The 17,582-nt window shown below is 35.4% G+C and overlaps 1 protein-coding gene across 1 annotated transcript in view; it reads right to left on the reverse strand.

The window, feature by feature from the left end:
- PIP4P2 (phosphatidylinositol-4,5-bisphosphate 4-phosphatase 2) overlaps positions 1–17,582 on the reverse strand; it is a 91,009-nt gene that overhangs the window by 52,870 nt on the left and 20,557 nt on the right. Inside the window, exons 2-3 of the mRNA XM_061171959.1 lie at positions 16,418–16,566; positions 1,053–1,159 (exon numbers count right to left, since the gene is read on the reverse strand). Coding sequence (XP_061027942.1) covers positions 1,053–1,159; positions 16,418–16,566 — 256 coding nt within the window. The remainder of the gene's footprint in view (positions 1–1,052; positions 1,160–16,417; positions 16,567–17,582) is intronic.

The raw sequence follows: 17,582 nt of genomic DNA on the forward strand, positions 1-17,582 counted from the left end.
ATGGGTAAAGAAGATGTGGCCCATATATACAATGGAATATTGCTGAGCCATAAAAGGAAACAAAATTGAGTTATTTGTAGTGAGGTGGATGGACCTAGAGTCTGTCATACAGATTGAAGTTAAGTCAGAAAGAGAAAAACAAATACTGTATGCTAATACATATATATGGAATCAAAAAAAAAAATGGTCATGGAGAACCTAGGGGCAAGACAGGAATAGACGCAGACCTACTAGAGAATGGATTTGAGGACACGCGGAGGGTGAAGGGTAAGCTGGGAGAAAGTGAGAGAGTGGCATGGACATATATACACTACCAAATGTAAAATAGATGGCTAGTGGGAAGCAGCCGCATAGCACAGGGAGATCAGCTCGGTGCTTTGTGACCACCTAGAGGGGTGGAATAGGGAGTGTGGGAGGGAGGCAGATGCAAGAGGGAAGAGATATGGGAATATATGTATATGTATAGCTGATTCACTTTGTTATAAAGCAGAAACTAACACACCATTTTAAAGCAATTATACTCCAATAAATATGTTTAAAAAAAAAAGAAAGAAAAAAAGATAAATAGACAGAAACAGAGTAAGTAAAATACGAAAAAATCTGAGTGCACTGCATATAGCAAAAGTAAATTTCCTTTGTGAAACTTTTGTTTCAAATATATGAGTGTGTGTATGTATGTATGTATATGAATGCATATGAATTTTGGGTTGTAAAATAAAATGTATTTTACACTTGCCATCAGAGCCAAAAGTTTAAAAAGTGTGAAAAGCACTGATTTGAACTATTTATTTTCTCTCTCAGAGCTTCAGATTTCTCATCTATAAGCTGGAAATAAAAATAACAGCAAATAAAAAAACCAAACAAACAAATAACTGTAACCATTAATTTCAAACTAAGCAGTATTATTCCTTTAACAAAGAAAAAAATACTGTAGTTCGTGTAATTACTTTGAGGAGAAAGACTGTTTAGAACAGAACCTGCCACATAATGAATCTTTAATAAGTACTTGTTGAATGAACAAATGAATGAATGAATGAATCTTTATGTCTTACCAGTTGGGTCTTGGACATCCTATTCGCCGTGATGTGTCCTTACAAATGAGGAGACAATTACAAGGGCATCTAACATACTTCTTCCCTGTTGGGGGGTTTTTGATTGGCTAGATAAGAGAAGAAAATATAAACACAGCAAATTAACCAAAGTACAGATTGCCAAAACTTGTTTGTATATAAAATGGAAATGATTCTTAAAATCTAAGGCTCCCCATAGTGCTACCAAAGTACACATTAAGGAAAAGTGCATCGTAAGTGATTTTTTAAATTTTATTGAAGTATAGTTGATTTACAATGCCATGTTAATTTCTGCTGTACAGCAAAATGACTTGGTTATACATATACATATTCTTTTTCATATTCTTTTCCATTATGGTTTATCACAGGATATTGAATATAGTTCCCTGTGTTATAAAATAAGACCTTGTTGTTTATCCATCCTATATATAATAGTTTGCATCTGCTAGTCCCAACCTCCCAATCCTTCCCTCCCCAACTCCTCTGCCCCTTGGCAGCCACAAGTCTGTTCTCTATGTCTGTGAGTCTGTTTCTGTATCATAGATAGTATCATATTTTAGATTCCACATATAAGTGATAGCATATGGTATTTGTCTTTCTCTTTCTGACTTACTTCACTTAGTATGATAATCTCTAGTTGCATCCATATTGCTACAAATGGCATTATTTCATTCTTTTCAATGGCTGAGTAATATTCCATCGTATGTACATATATATATATATATTATACATATATATATATATATACATATATATATATATATATATATACCACATCTTCTTTATCCATTCATCTGTCAATGGACACTTAGGTTGTTTCCATGTCTTGGCTATTGTAAATAGTGCTGCTATGAACATAGAGGTGCATGTACCTTTTCGAACTAAAGTCTTATCTGGGTATATGCCCAAGAGTAGGATTGCTGAATCATATGGCAACTCTGTTTTTAGTTTTTTGGGGAACCTCCATACTGTTTTCCATAGTAGCTGCACCATATTACGTTCCCACCAACAGTGTAGGAGGGTTCCTTTTCCTCCACACTCTCTCTAGCATTTATTATTTGTAGACTTTTTAATGGTGGCCATCCTGACCGGTGTGAGGTGGTACCTCATTGTAGTTTAGATTTGCATTTCTCTAATAATTAATGATGAATCATAGCTGATTTTAAATAGCTCAAATGTTGGTAAACACTCTATAAAATTTGGGGGACTGTAGAGATTTAATTATGAAGGGTATATTTCAAAATTAGTTTGTACTGGCCTGGAGTTGTTTTCCATTTAAAGTTCACAAGACAAGGTCATTTATCTGCCTGGCCAGGGGCAAATATTCACTGAGGGTTCTTGCACATGTCTGAGAAAAGCAAGCTCAAAAAGAATAGTAGGGAAAGAGGAGTATATCAGAAATTTGAATTTTTCTTAAACTTTACTCACTAGAATACAAGTGATTAATTTTATGGCATCTTTTAGCTTAAAAAAAACTTATTATAGTTCCTAATGCTAGCATTTCCTTTTTATTTAACTTTACAGTAAATTTAAAAGCTAGAATAAATAACACCAAAGAAAACACTCCTCTCATTACTAGGACTTAAGCTTGTTAAAGCAAATAAGCTCTGATGCACTGAGAGGAATAGAACACCACTCCTGTGGCATGCTTGCCAAAATGTATAACCTGAATTTAATCACAAGATAACATCAGACAAACCCAAATGAGGAACATTCTACAAAATATCTTACCTGTACTCTTCAAAACTGTCAAGGCAATAGAAGACAAAGACTAAATTTCAGATTAAGGCAGATTAAAGAAACATGATAATCAAATGCAACATGTAATTCTAAATTGACTCCTGGACCAGATTTTTTTTTTTAATGGAACAATTGGGCAAACATGAATGAAGTCAAAAGATTAAATAACAGTATTGTATCAATGTTAATTTCCTGAATTTGATAACTGTACTGTGATTGTATAAGTGAATGTCCTTTTTTTTTTTTTTGGAAAATTTACACTAAATTTTAGGAAATTTACACTAAAATGTTTAGGGGTAGAAGAGCACCATGTCCACAGTTACCTTAAAAGGTTCTGAAAAAAATATTTATTTATTTAGAGAGAGAAAGTTACTTTGGCAAAATGTCAATGTTTGTGGAATGTGGGTGAGGGGCCCACATGGGAATTCTCTATACTATGTACTATTATTTTTCTAACTTTCTGTAAGTCTGCAACATATTTTTTTTTAAGATTTAAGAATTTTAAGTAAATAACCTTGGTAGAAATATATATAAGTTAGCAATAAGCCATCTGCAATTTATTAAACTATATTATAAATAGAATCTGACAATCTAAAATTCACAAACATCCAGAATGTATTCCTATATAATCTAAAGTATCAAGAACCAGAATTTGTCTTAATTTCTCTGTATACATATTTTACCATTAAGTAAATGTGTGTTTGGCAAATGACAAGATTTATTTTTATACAGACATACCTCATTTTACTGTGCTGTGCTTTATTGTGCTTTGCAGATACTGTGCTATTTTACAAATTGAAGGTTTGTGGCAATCTTGCATCAAGCAAGTCTATCAGCATCATTTTTCAAATAGCATTTGCTCACCTTGTGTCTCTGTGTCACAATTTTGGTAATTCTCACAATTTTGGAATCTTCTTCATTATTATATTATTTGTTATGTTGATCTGTGATCAGTGATCTTTGATGTTAGTACTGTGATTGTTTTGGAGTGCCACAAATTTTGCCCGTATAAGACAGCAAACTTAATCGATGAATGTTGTATCTGTTCCGACTGCTCCACCTAGTGACCCCTTCTCTCTCCCTCTCCTTGGGCCTCCCTATTCCCTGAGACACAACAATATTGAAATTAGGCCAGTTAATAACCCTACAATGGCCTCTAAGTATTGAAGTGAAAGGAAGATTCACACATCTCTCGCTTTAAATCAAAAGCTAGAAATGATTAAACTTAGTGAGGAAGGCTTGTCCAAAGCTGAGACAGGCTAAAAGCTAAGCCTCTTGCACAAAATAGCCAAGTTGTAAATGCAAAGGAAAAGTTCTCAAAGGAAACTAAAAGCGCTACTCCAGTAAACATACAAATGATAAGAAAGGAAAACGGTCATACTGCAGATATGGAGAGAGTTTTAGTGGTCTGGATAGATGATCAAACCAGATACAACATTCCCTTAAGCCAAAGCCTAATCCAGAGCAAGACCCTAACTCTATTCAATTCTATGAAGGCTAAGAGGTGACAAAACTGTAGAAGAAAAGTTCAAAGCTAGCAAAGGTTAGTTTATGAAGTTTAAAGAAAGGAGCCATCTCCATAAAATAAAATTGCAGGGTGAACTGCCAATGGCCCAGCACGCAAATTCCAGATATCAGGAGCAGCTCTGAGCTGGGAACTCTAATCCAAACTAATCTAATTCATTAGGTGCAAGTCCTCTGCACACGGTCCCTGAAGCTAGACTAAGGGTGAAAGAAGAGGTATAAATTCCATGAAAATAGAGACATTAGCTGTCAATCACATAGAGGTTAAAGGAAAGAATCTGAATCTGAATCCCAGCAGTCTGACTCCAGGGCTTGTGTGCTTAACTGCATAACCAACAGTATGTGTCATGCAAAACTGCAGAATTTTTCAATTCCTGTCCAAGATGGCAGAGTAGAAGGGCCTTCAGCTTACTTCTTCTCGTGAGCAAACCAAAATCACAACTAACTGCTGAACAACCATCGATTAAGAAGACTGGAACCTACTAAAAAAGATATTTTACATCCAAAGACATAAGAAGAACAAAAATAAGACAGTAGAAGGGGTGCACTCCTGATATAATCAAATTCCATACCCCCCCAGGTGTGCGGCCCACAAACTGGAGAACAATTATATCACAGAAGTTCTCCCATAGAAGTGAGAGTTCTAAGCCCCGCATCAGGCTCCACAGCCTAGGGGTCTGGCATTGGAGGAGGAAACCTCAGACCATTTGGCTTTGAAGGCCAGCAGGACTTGATTGCAGGAGCTCCATAGGACTCCTGCAGAGACTTTGGAGACTCAGAAACAGAGACTCCACTCTTAGAGGGTGCACACAAGGTCCTGTGTGCACTGGTAGCCAGGGTAAAAGCAATGACTTCATAGGAGCCTAGGGCAGACCCACCTGCTGGTTTGAAGGGTATTCTGGGGAGGTGGGAGGGTGGCTGTGGTTCACTCTGGGGACAACAACACTGGTGACAGTGTTACCAGGGGACATTTCATTGGTGTGAGCTCTCCTAGAGGCCAACATTTTGGCATCAAGTCCTGGTCCCACCCAACAGCCTGTAGGCTCCAGTGTTGGGATGTCTCAGGCCAAACAACCAACAGGGTGGGAACACAGCTTCACCCATCAGCAAACAGGCTGCCTAAAGAGTTCCTGAGCACACAGCTGCCTCTAGACACACCCCTTGATACGGCCCTACCCATCAGAAAGCCAAGACCCAGCTCCACCCACCAGTGGGCAGGCCCTGGCCCCACCCACCAGGAAGCCTGCATAAGCCTCTAGACCAGCCTCACCCACAAGGAGGCAGACACCAGAAGCAAGAAATCACAATCCAGCAGCCAGTGGAACTGAGTCTACAAACACAGGTCAGAATCTACCCTGGGACCAGCTGGTCCCTGGCCCTTGGTGATGAGAGGGGACTGTACTACTGGGACACACAGGAAATCCCCTACAGATGGCCACTTCTCCAAGGTTGAGAAACATAACTAACCTTCCACATACATAAAAATACAAATAGAATTTTAGACAAAATGAGAAGACAGAGGAATATGTTCCAGACAAAGGAACAAGATAAAACCCCAGAAGAACAACTAAGTGAAGTAGAGATAGGCAAACTATCTCTAGAGATACCCAAGAAAGAGTTCAGAGTAATGATAGTAAAGATGATCCAAGAACTCAGGAAAAGAATGGATGCTCAAGCAAGAACTTACAAGAACTTTTTAACAAAGAGTTAGAAAATATAAAGAACAACCAAACAGAGTTGAAGAAATCAAAAATGAAAAACACACTAGAAGGAATCAATAGCAGAATAAATGAGGCAGAAGAACAGACAAGTGAGCTGGAAGACAGAATGGTGGAAATCACTGCTGTGGAACAGAATAAAGAAAATAGAATGAAAAGAAATAAAGACAGTTTAAGAGATCTCTGGGGCAACATCAAATGTACCAACACTTGCAATATTGAGGTCCCAGAAGGAGAAGACAGAGACAATGGGCCTGAGAAAATATTTGATGAGATAATAGCTGAACAATTCCCTAACATGGGACAGGAAACAGGAACCCAAGTCCATAAAACCACAGAGAGTCCCATACAGGATTAACCCAAGGAGGAACACACCAAGACACATAATAACTGAACTGATAAAAGTTACAGATAAAGAGAAAATATTAAAAGCAACAAGGGAAAAGCAATAAATAACATAAAAGGGAATCCCCAAAAGACTATCAGCTGATTTTTCAGCGAAAACACTACAGGCCAGAAGGGAGTGGCATGATATATTTAAAGTGATGAAAGGGGAAAAACCTACAGCCAAGAACACTCTACCCAGCAAGGGTCTCATTCAGATTTGACAGAGAAATCAAAAGCTTTACAGACAAGCAAAGTTAAAAGAATTCAGCACCACCAAAACCAATTTTACAACAAAAGCTAAAGGAACTTCCCTAGGCAGAAAAGAAAAGCCCACAACTAGAAACAAGAAAATTATGAAATGGGAAAGCTCACTGGTAAAGGCAAGCATAAAGTAAAGGCAGAAAATTATCCACACACAAATATGATATCAAGACAAGTAATCAAAAGAGGAGAGTACAAATGCAGGATATTTGTAATGCATTTAAAATTAAGAGACTAGCAACTTAAAACAATCATGTATATATAGAGAGACTGCTATATCAAAACCTCATAGTAACCACAAATCAAACATCTATAATAGATATACATACCAAAAAGGAAAAGAAATCCAACAAACACTAAAGTTAGTCATCAAATCACAAGAGAAGAGAACAAAAGAGGAAAGGAAGAAAAAAGACTTACAAAAACAAATCCAAAACAATGAATAAAATGGCAATAAGAACATATATATTGATAATTACCTAAAATGTAAACAGATTAAATGCTCCAACCAAAAGACATACACTGCCTGAATGGATAAAAAACAAGACCCATATATATGTGGTCTACAACAGAGACCCACTTCAGATCTAGGGACAAATACAGACTGAAAGTGAGGGGATGGCAAAAGGTATTCCATGCAAATGGAAATCAAAAGAAAGATGGAGTAGCAATACTCACATCAGACAAAATTAGACTTTAAAATAAAGACTGCTACAAGAGACAAAGAAGGACACTACATAAAGATCAAGGGATCATTATAAGAAGAAGATATAACAATTTTAAATATATATTCACCTAACACAGGAGCACCTCAATATATAAGACATATGCTAACAGCCATAAAAGGAGAAATTGACAGTAACACAATAATAGTGGGAGACTTTAACACCCCAGTTTCATCAATGGACAGATCATCCAGAAAGAAAATCAATAAGGAAACACAGGCCTTAAATGACACATTAGACCAGATGCACTTAATTGATATCTATAGAGCATTCCATCCAAAAACAGCAGAATACATTCTTTTCAAGTGCACATGGAACATTCCCCAGGATAGATCAAATGCTGGGCCACAAAGCAAGACTTGGTAAAGTTAAGAAAATTGAAATCATATCAAGCCTCTTTTCCAACCACAACACTATGAGATTAGAAATCAACTACAAGAAAAATACTGCAGAAACCACAAATACATGGAGGCTAAACAATAGGCTACTAAACAACCAATGGATCACTGACGAAAAAAAGAAGAAATCAAAAAATACCTAAAGATAAATGAAAACGAAGACACAATGATCTAAAATCTATGGGATGCAGCAAAAGCAGTTCTAAGAGGGAAGTTTATAGAGATACAAGCTTATCTCAGGAAAAATCTCAAACAAACAACCTAACCTTACACTTAAAGCAACTAGAGAAAGAACAAACAAAACCCATAGTTAGTAGAGGAAAGAAATCAAAGAGCTCAGAGCAGAAATAAATGAAATAGAGATGAAGAAAACAATAGAAAAGATCAATGAAACTAAAATCTGATTCTTTGAAAAGATAAATAAAATTGATAAACCTTTAGCCAGACTTATCAAGAAAAGAAGGGAGAGAGGCCAAATCAATAAAATTAGAAATGAAAAACAGAAGTTACAATGGACACCACAGAAATACAAAGGACCGTAAGAGACTAGTACAAGCAATTATATGCCAAGAAAATGGAAACTTAGAAGAAATAGACACATTCTTAGAAAGGTACAATCTTCCAAGACTGAACCTGGAAGAAATAGAAAATATAAACAGACCAATTACAACTACTGAGATTGAATCTGTGATTTAAAAACTCCCAACAGACAAAAGTCCAGGACCAGATGGCTTCACAGGCAAATTATATCAAACATTTACAGAAAAGTTAACACTATCCTTCTGAAACTGTTCCAAAAAACTGCAGAGGAAAGAACACTTCCAAACATTCTATGATGCCACCATCACCCTGATACCAAAACCAGACAAAGATACCACAAAAAAAGAAAATTACCTGCCAATATCACTGATGAACTTAGACACAAAAATTCTTAACAAAATATTAGCAAACTGAATCCAACAATACATTTAAAGGATCATACCCCATGATCAAGTGGGATTTATCCCAGGGATGCAGGGATTTTGAATACCCACAAATCAATCACTGTGATACACCACATGAACAAATTGAAGAATAAAAACCATATGATCATCTCAATAGATGCAGAAAAAGCTTTAGACAAAATTCAACACACAGTTATGATAAAAACTCTCCAGAAAGTGGGCATAGAGGAAACATACTTCAACATAATAAAGGCCAAATATGACAAACCTACAGCTAACATCATACTCAAAGGTGAAAGCTGAAAGCATTTCCTCTAAGATCAGGAACAAGACAAGGATATCCACTCTCATCAGTTTTTTTTCAATATAGTTTTGGAAGTCCTAGCCATGGCAATCAGAGAAGAAAAAGAAAGAAAAGGAATCCAAATTGGAAAGGAAGAAGTAAAACTGTTACTGCAGATGACATGATACTATACAAAGAAAATCCTAGATATGCTACCAGAAAACTATCAGAGCTCATTAATGAATTCAGTGAAGTTGCAGGATACAGAATTAAAACACAGAAATCTGTTGAATTTTTAGACACTAACAATGAAAAATCAGAAAGAGAAATTAAGGAAACAATCCCATTTACCACTGCATCAAAAGGAATAAAATACCTATGCATAAACCTATCTAAGGAGGCAAAAGACCTGTAGTCTGAAAACTCTAAGATACTAAAGAAAGAAATCAAAGATGACACAAACAGATGGAAAGATATACCATGTTTTTGGATTAGAAGAATTTATATTTTCAAAATGACTATACTACCCAAAGCAATCTACAGATTCAATGCAATCCCCATCAAATTACCAATGGCATTTTTCACAAAACTAGAACAAAAAATTTTTTAATTTGTATGGAAACACAAAAGACCCCAAATAGTCAAAGAAATCTTGAGAAAGAAAAACGGAGCTGGAGGAATCAGGCTCCCGGACTTCAGGCTACACTACAAAGCTACAGTAATCAAGACAGTATGGTACTGGCACAAAAACAGAAATTTAGATCAATGGAACAGGATAGAAAGCCCAGAAATAAACCCATGCACCTATGGTCAATTAATCTATGACAAAGGAGGCAAGACTATACAATGGAGGAAAGACAGTCTCTTCAATAAATGGTGCTTGGAAAACTGGACAGCTACATTAAAAAAAAAATGAAATTAGGACATTCTTTAACACCACACAGAAAAATAAACTCAAAATGGATTAAAGACCTCAATGTAACAACAGGTACTATAAAACTCTTAGAGGAAAACATAGGCAGAACACTCTGACATAAATTGCAGCAATATCTTTTCTGAGCCGACTCTTAGAGTAATGGAAATAAAAACAAAAATAAATAAATGGGACCTAATTAAACTTAAAAGCTTTTGCACAGCAAAGGAAATCATAGACAAAATTAAAAGACAACCCACAGAATGGGAGAAAATATTTGCAAATGATGCAACAGACAAGGGATTAGTCTCCAAAATTTACAAACAGCTCATGTGGCTCAATATCAAAAAACAAACAACCCAGTCAAGAAATGGGCAGAAGACCTAAATAGACATTTCTCCACAAAAGACATACAGATGGCCAAGAGGCACATGAAACGATGCTCAACATCACTAATTATTAGAGAAATGCAAGTCAAAACTACAATGAGATATCACCCCACACATGTCGGAATGGCCATCATCCAATGTAATTAAGTTATTTTTTCATCTTGATCTTTTGTTAGCACTTTTATGAGTTCATCAGTTTTTCATTAGAGTTCTGAAAATGCTTATTCTTTCAGTTCATCAGTACAGTTACCAGAAACCTGTACTTGTCAGAGTCTTTTCTATGAATTCCTTGAAGATGAACCCCTTTTATAGGAACATATTTGCAAAAGCATCAGAGTACACCCAGAACTGTCTGTAAATGACAAAAGACTTAAAAATGACCACAGTTAAAGATTTGATGAAAGTTCATAATAGTGCAATTGACAAGGAAATTTAGTTATTTCTGAGATATACATTTTAAAGTAATAACTAGAATTATGACTTATAACATTATACCAGAACATATAAGATTTTTAGAAATTTCACGTAATGTCTGAAACATTTATATTAACATATTTCCATACAAATAACCCAATGAAAGTTTAGTATTAGTTGTTTTGTTTGTTTGTTTGTTTATACGGCAGGTTCTTATTAGTCATCAATTTTATACACATCAGTGTATACATGTCAATCCCAATCGCCCAATTCAGCACACCACCATCCCCACCCCACCGCAGTTTTCCCCCCTTGGTGTCCATATGTCTGTTCTCTACATCTGTGTCTCAACTTCTGCCCTGCAAGCCAGCTCATCTGTACCATTTTTCTAGTTTCCACATACATGCATTAATATACGATATTTGTTTTTCTCTTTTTGACTTACTTCACTCTGTATGACAGTCTCTAGATCCATCCACATCTCAACAAATGACTCAATTTCATTCCTTTTTATGGCTGAGTAATATTCCTTTGTATATATGTACCACAACTTCTTTATCCATTCATCTGTCGATGGGCATTTAGGTTGCTTCCATGTCCTGGCTATTGTAAATAGTGCTGCAATGAACATTGGGGTGCATGTGTCTTTTTGAATTATGGTTTTCTCCGGGTATATGCCCAGTAGTGGGATTGCTGGATCATATGGTAAATCTATTTTTAGTTTTTTAAGGACCCTCCATACTGTTCTCCATAGTGGCTGTATCAATTTACAGAATAGCCATCATCAAAAAGACTACAAATAATAAATGCTGGAGAGGGTGTGGAGAAAAAACCCTCCTACATTGTTAAAGGGAATGTAAATTGGTGAAGCCACTATGGAGAACAGTATGGAGATTCACTTAAAACTAAAAGTAGAGCTACCACATGATCCTGCAATCCCACCCCTGGGCATATATCCAGAGAAAACCATAATTTGGAAAGATACATGCAACCCAATGTTCATTTCAGCACTATTTACAACAGCCAAGACATGGAAGTAATCTAATTGTCCATCAGATGACAGATGAATGGATAAAGAAGATGTTGTATATTGGAATGGAATGTTACTAAGCCATTAAAAAGAATGAAATAATGCCATTTGCAGCAACATGGATGGCCCTAGAGATTATCATACTAAAGTGAATAAGTCAGACAGAGAAAGACCCATAGCATATAATATTGCTTATATGTGGAATCTAAAAGAAAAGAACTTACATACAAAATATAATTAGACCCACAGATATAGAAAACAAACTTATGGTTTCCAAAGTGGAAACGGGGATGAGGGATAAATTAGGAGATTGGGATTAACATACACATACATACTAATCATAAAATAACCAACAAGGACCAACTATATAGCACAGGGAACTATATTCAATATTTTGTAATAACTTATAAGGTAAATGAATCCAAAAAGGAATATATATATGTGTGTGTGTGTTTGTGTGTGTGTGTGTGTGTACATATGAATCACTTTGCTGTACACCTGAAACTAACACAACATTGTAAATCAACTATACTTCAATAAAAAAAAATTGCAAGTTGAAATTGCAAGTTCTGATGTTGAAACTGCAGCGAGTTATTCAGAAAATCTAGCTATGCTAATTAAGAAAGGTGGCTACACTAAATATTTTCAGTGTAGATGAAAAGCCTTTTAGTGGAAGAAAATGCCATCTAGGACCTTCATAGTTAAAGAGGAGAAATCAATGTCTAGTTTCAAAGCTTCAAAGGACAGGCTGACTCTCTTGTTAGGGGCTGATGCAGCTGGTGACTTTAAGTTGAAGCTAATGCTCATTTACCATTCTGAAAATCCTAGGGCCCTTAAAGAATTATGCTAAACTACTCTGCCACTACACTATAAATAGAGAAACAAAGTCTGGATGACAGCACATCTGTTTACAATATGGTTTACTGAGCATTTTAAGGCCACTGTTGAGACCTACCGCTGAGAAAAAAAAAATTCCTTTCAAAATATTACTGCTCATTGATAATGCATCTGGTGACCCAAGAGCTCTTATGGAGGTATACAATGAGATTAATGTTTTCACGCCTGCTAACACAACATTCATTCTGCAACCCATGGATCAAGGAGTAATTTTGACTTTCAGGTTTCATTTTTTATGAAATAGATTTCATAAGGCTGCCATAGATAGTGATCCCTCTGATAGATCTGTGCAAAGTAAACTGAAAACCTTCTGGAAAGGATTCACCATTCTAGATGCATTAAGAACATTCGTGATTCATGGGAAGAAGTCAAAATACCAAAATTAACAGGAGTTTGAAGAAGTTTATTCTAACCCTCACGGATGACTTTGAGGTGTTCAATTTCAGTGGAGGAAGAAAATGCAGAAGTGGTGGAAATAGCAAGAGAACTAGAATTAGAAGTGGAACCTGAAGATGTGACTGAATTGCTGCAATCTGATGATAAAACTTTAATGGATAGGAGTTGCTTTTTATGGATAAGCAAAGAAAATTGGTTTCTTGACATGTATTCTATTCCTGGTGAAGATGCTGTGAAGATTGTTAAAATGACAACAAAGTATTTAGAATATTACATAAATTTAGTTGATAAAGCAGCCGCAGGGTTTGAAAGGATCGACTCCAATTTTGCAAGAAGTTCTACTGTGGGTAAAATGCTACCAAACTGCATTGTGTGTTACAGAGAAATGGTTCATGAAAGGAAGAATTGATTGATGCAGTGAACTTCACTGTTGTCTTATTTTAAGTAATTACCACAGACACCCCAACCTTCAGCAAGCACCTCCATGATCAGTCAGCAGCCATCAAAAGGGAGTCAAGATGCTTCACCAGCAAAAAGATTATGACTTGCTGAAGGCTCAGATGATGGTTAACATTTTTTAGCAATAAAGTATTTTTTAATTAAGACATATCCTGTTTTTAGACATAATGCTATTGCACACTTACAGAATAGTGTAAACATAACTTTTATTTGCACTGGAAACCAAAAAATTTGTGTGACTTGCTTTATTGCAATATTTGCTTTATTGCAGTAGTCTGGAACTGAACCTGTAAGGTCTCTGAGGTAGCCTGTATTTTATTCCCACCATACTTCTAGACCTCAATTCTCTCATTTGTAAAACAAGATGATTGAACTAGAAGACTTCAAGCACTGGTCCTCAATGCCAGCCCACACCATGTTATGTCTGGTCTACAGTAAAACGATGGGGTGGGGGGCAGCAGGGGAGATGACATTGTTCATATGCATAAGTTTTAATAGTCTTACTTGGCAAAATAAGCTTACATGTTCCAGGAACTGTGCTGGGCACTTTACCTCTGTAATCCCAACAGCAACCCTAAGAGGTAGGTATTATTACTATTATACCTCTTTACATGAAGAACCACAGTTTGGAGAAGTCCCCAAGGATATATAGCTACTAAGTGGCAGATTCAAACCCCAGTCTATTAGTCTCCAAAGCTCAGACTCAATCAAGTATGCAGCCAACTAGCTCCACTCTTTCTCCAGGACTTCTCAAATTTTCCATTAACTAGTCATAGATATTGCTTCTCTTTTTAACCTTAAATTCTGTGTTCTCCAAGTGTTGCTAAAATTTGTCCATATTCTTTCTCTCTCTCTCTCTCATATACAGACACACACACACAGACACACACACACACACACACACACACACACAACACACATCTTACTTCCCTTCCTAATTCTATCTACTGAAGTAAAAAGGACTTTTATTAACCTTGATTTTTTGTTTTGTTTTGTTATGTTTTATTTCTTTCAATCTCCACAGGAATGTCCAATTCCTGTTAAAGGTGGCTACCCAAGAGAATAGACACACTGACATCCTGTTTTAGGTTACATGAGGAGAATGAATAACAGTTAAATTGAGTAGGAAACAGTGATAGTGAACATAAGAGAATTGTTCTCTTGGGCCCTGGTCCACTATATCTGTCTATTATATCTGTTATTTTCAACATAGAATTTCTCCAGAGAAGCTGCCAGTTGCCTAACACCTACCTCTTCATTCATAAATTTAAGATCACATTACACTGTAAACATTAGCAGGTCATATGTTACAGAATTCCTCAAAGGCTTTTTTTTTTCAATTTTTTCTTCCCTTGTAATATTACTAATTCCATACAAGGCAATCTGATGAAATACTATTCATATTCTCTAGAATATTCACAATTTTTTACATGTCTTTACTTAACAGGGGTAGTAATGATATAAAAATTTCAGCACAATTTTCTTTATGTCCAAAAGTAGCTAGCTTATTTGTAGCCAAATTTTATTGACCCTATATGAACTCATCACTTCTAAGTAACCAGATTGAGGCTGCTGGCTAAATCCATAGTGACTTTGAGATTCTTGCATAATTGACCTACTCTGTTCTGTTTACTTCCACATGTAAATATAAAGCTTAAATCTCCTTTCTTCTCATTAAAGAACAAAGTTTGTATGGGTGAAGGAAGAGGTGAAAAAATTCAACACTAATGTCAAATCCAAGGAAGCCTTTAAGACACTGGTATTTTTTGTTTAAATGCTATTTGTGTCTAACAATTCTTATTTGCTTGCCAACTCTAAAAGGAGCACTAAGGAAGTTGATATTAATTAAACTTACTATTTAAGTGTTCAACTGAAAAAGAAAATAGCTAGTTTTGTAGGTATCACCTATTTACACAATAAAGTTCTCTAAAAGATGTCCCTTATAGAAAAAGTATTTACAATGATATATATTGCTTCATGACTTAAGGTTTTATCTTATGATTTTTCCATAAAACATATAATAAAGCCCCCAGTATTCATCTTTCAAGGTTCTTAGAGATACAGTAATCATTGGCTGACCTTTCTTTTAGGCTTTTTCTAAAGAGGAAAAACTACAAATACCAAAAATTAAATTAATATTTAATTTCAAATTTTGAGACATTGAAATTTTTAAAATAAAGCCTAACCATGAAAGTAGAAATATATTTAATTTAACCAGTATACTCTTTACCAGTTTATTACTTAAAACTGTAAAAATCCTACTTAAAATTTAGTTGCTCTTCTCAAAGTTCAGTAAAAAAATATGCCTTTCAAGTTTTTTTGAATATTTCACTGAATTAATATCAAATAAATGGAATAATATACCAAGCTGTTAATAAACACTTTGACACAAATGTCAATAATAAATGCACAATCACGAAAGCCCAGAAAAACTATACCGACATACTACAGACGTAAAACAAGTTTAAATAATTTTCTACATAATAAGTACAAAGTCCACATTTGTAGTGAACTTCAGTATATTTCATTTTAGTGAAAATCAGAATGGATTTCGTTGAGATGAGGATAGACACTGAAGATAATTGTAAATAACTGTCCATGGTCAGTCTCATTTTAGAAAGTAAAGAGCCAAATGGCATTACATTTAAATTCATCATGAAATTTTCATAATGAAGTTAACTTTAAACACCTGGAGGCATCCTTGTATGATAAAAGAGAAATAGCCAGAGGGAAGAAAGAAAGGATAAAAAAAATGGCCATTTCTGTATCCAGCCCACATCTACTTGTAAGTAACATTATTGGAGTACTTTTTTAGGGAGAAGATGTCAGATAATAATTTCTGCTTTTATTAATGAATATCTCCACTTACCGTAGCTTCATTGCAAACCGTGCACTTAACCACATGCTGGTGAAGCTTGCCATCCAAATTGATGAGAGATTGGCACACGCGGCAGTTTATTACTGGAATACCACTGGCATCTGGACTGGCAATGGCTGTGTACGGAGGTGGGAGTTCCGCTAAAAAGATATTAGCCACTGAATCAGAGTCTCAGAGATATTACGGCTGGTTTCAGCAAACAAGCAATAGAAGTAAAGTAGGAAAACTATCAAAATTTCTCCTGTTCTTTATGTTTTTAAAGCTGGCCAACATAATATAGTTTCAGAGCGGAAACACATATAGGACTATATTGTGAAGTAGAGTAATTCTTAGCTCCTAAAATCCAAATCACACCTGCCTAGGTTTACACCTTTTATTAACCTATACTCAAAATATCCACTCCATTTCTATGTGCAAATTCATAGAGTTTGTAATAAGAAGGTGATCATTTATGCCTAAAGTAAAAATCTTACACTAATGATATGACTCCCAAGAAATAGAAATAGTCAATGAGGACAAAGCTTTAAAATCACTTACATATATACATATACATACATTGTGTAGTTGTCGTGCTCTGGTTATACTAGAACCAGTATAAAACTGCTGAGTATGACAAGAACAAAATAGGGTTTTGTGGCAGTCAAGGAGAGACAAAAACGAACCCAGGAAATCTAAACATATCAACATGGAGCATGTTCTAATTAGAATGGAATTATGCTAATTTCAGACAAAAAACAAGAATGAAGTAAATTTAACAATTTTTGTGTCAAACTTTCACCTAACATTAAAAATCTAGGAAATGTATCAAAGTATTTATGGGTAAAAAATATATTGTCTGGAATTTAATTTAAATACTCCAAGAAAAAAATGGGTTAATAGATGCAACAAGAGTAACAAAATGCCGATATTTACGAATATAAAGACACAGAAGGTCATTTTGTTCTTACTACTTTTGTGTATGTTTGAAAATTCTGAGAATACAAAGATACACACACACACACACACACACACACTGCTTTTTGAGAGTCCTTAAGTCGACTGATTGGGTGATTGGGTAGAGGGTAGAAGCCCAATTTCAGAATTGTGTTCATCTACCAGAAGTATATATTTGTTACAAAAGTTAGAGAAAAAGAATCTAGATATACTATTCCAGAAT

The sequence above is a fragment of the Eubalaena glacialis genome, chromosome 17, assembly GCF_028564815.1.
Source record: "Eubalaena glacialis isolate mEubGla1 chromosome 17, mEubGla1.1.hap2.+ XY, whole genome shotgun sequence".
Taxonomy (NCBI): domain Eukaryota; kingdom Metazoa; phylum Chordata; class Mammalia; order Artiodactyla; family Balaenidae; genus Eubalaena; species Eubalaena glacialis.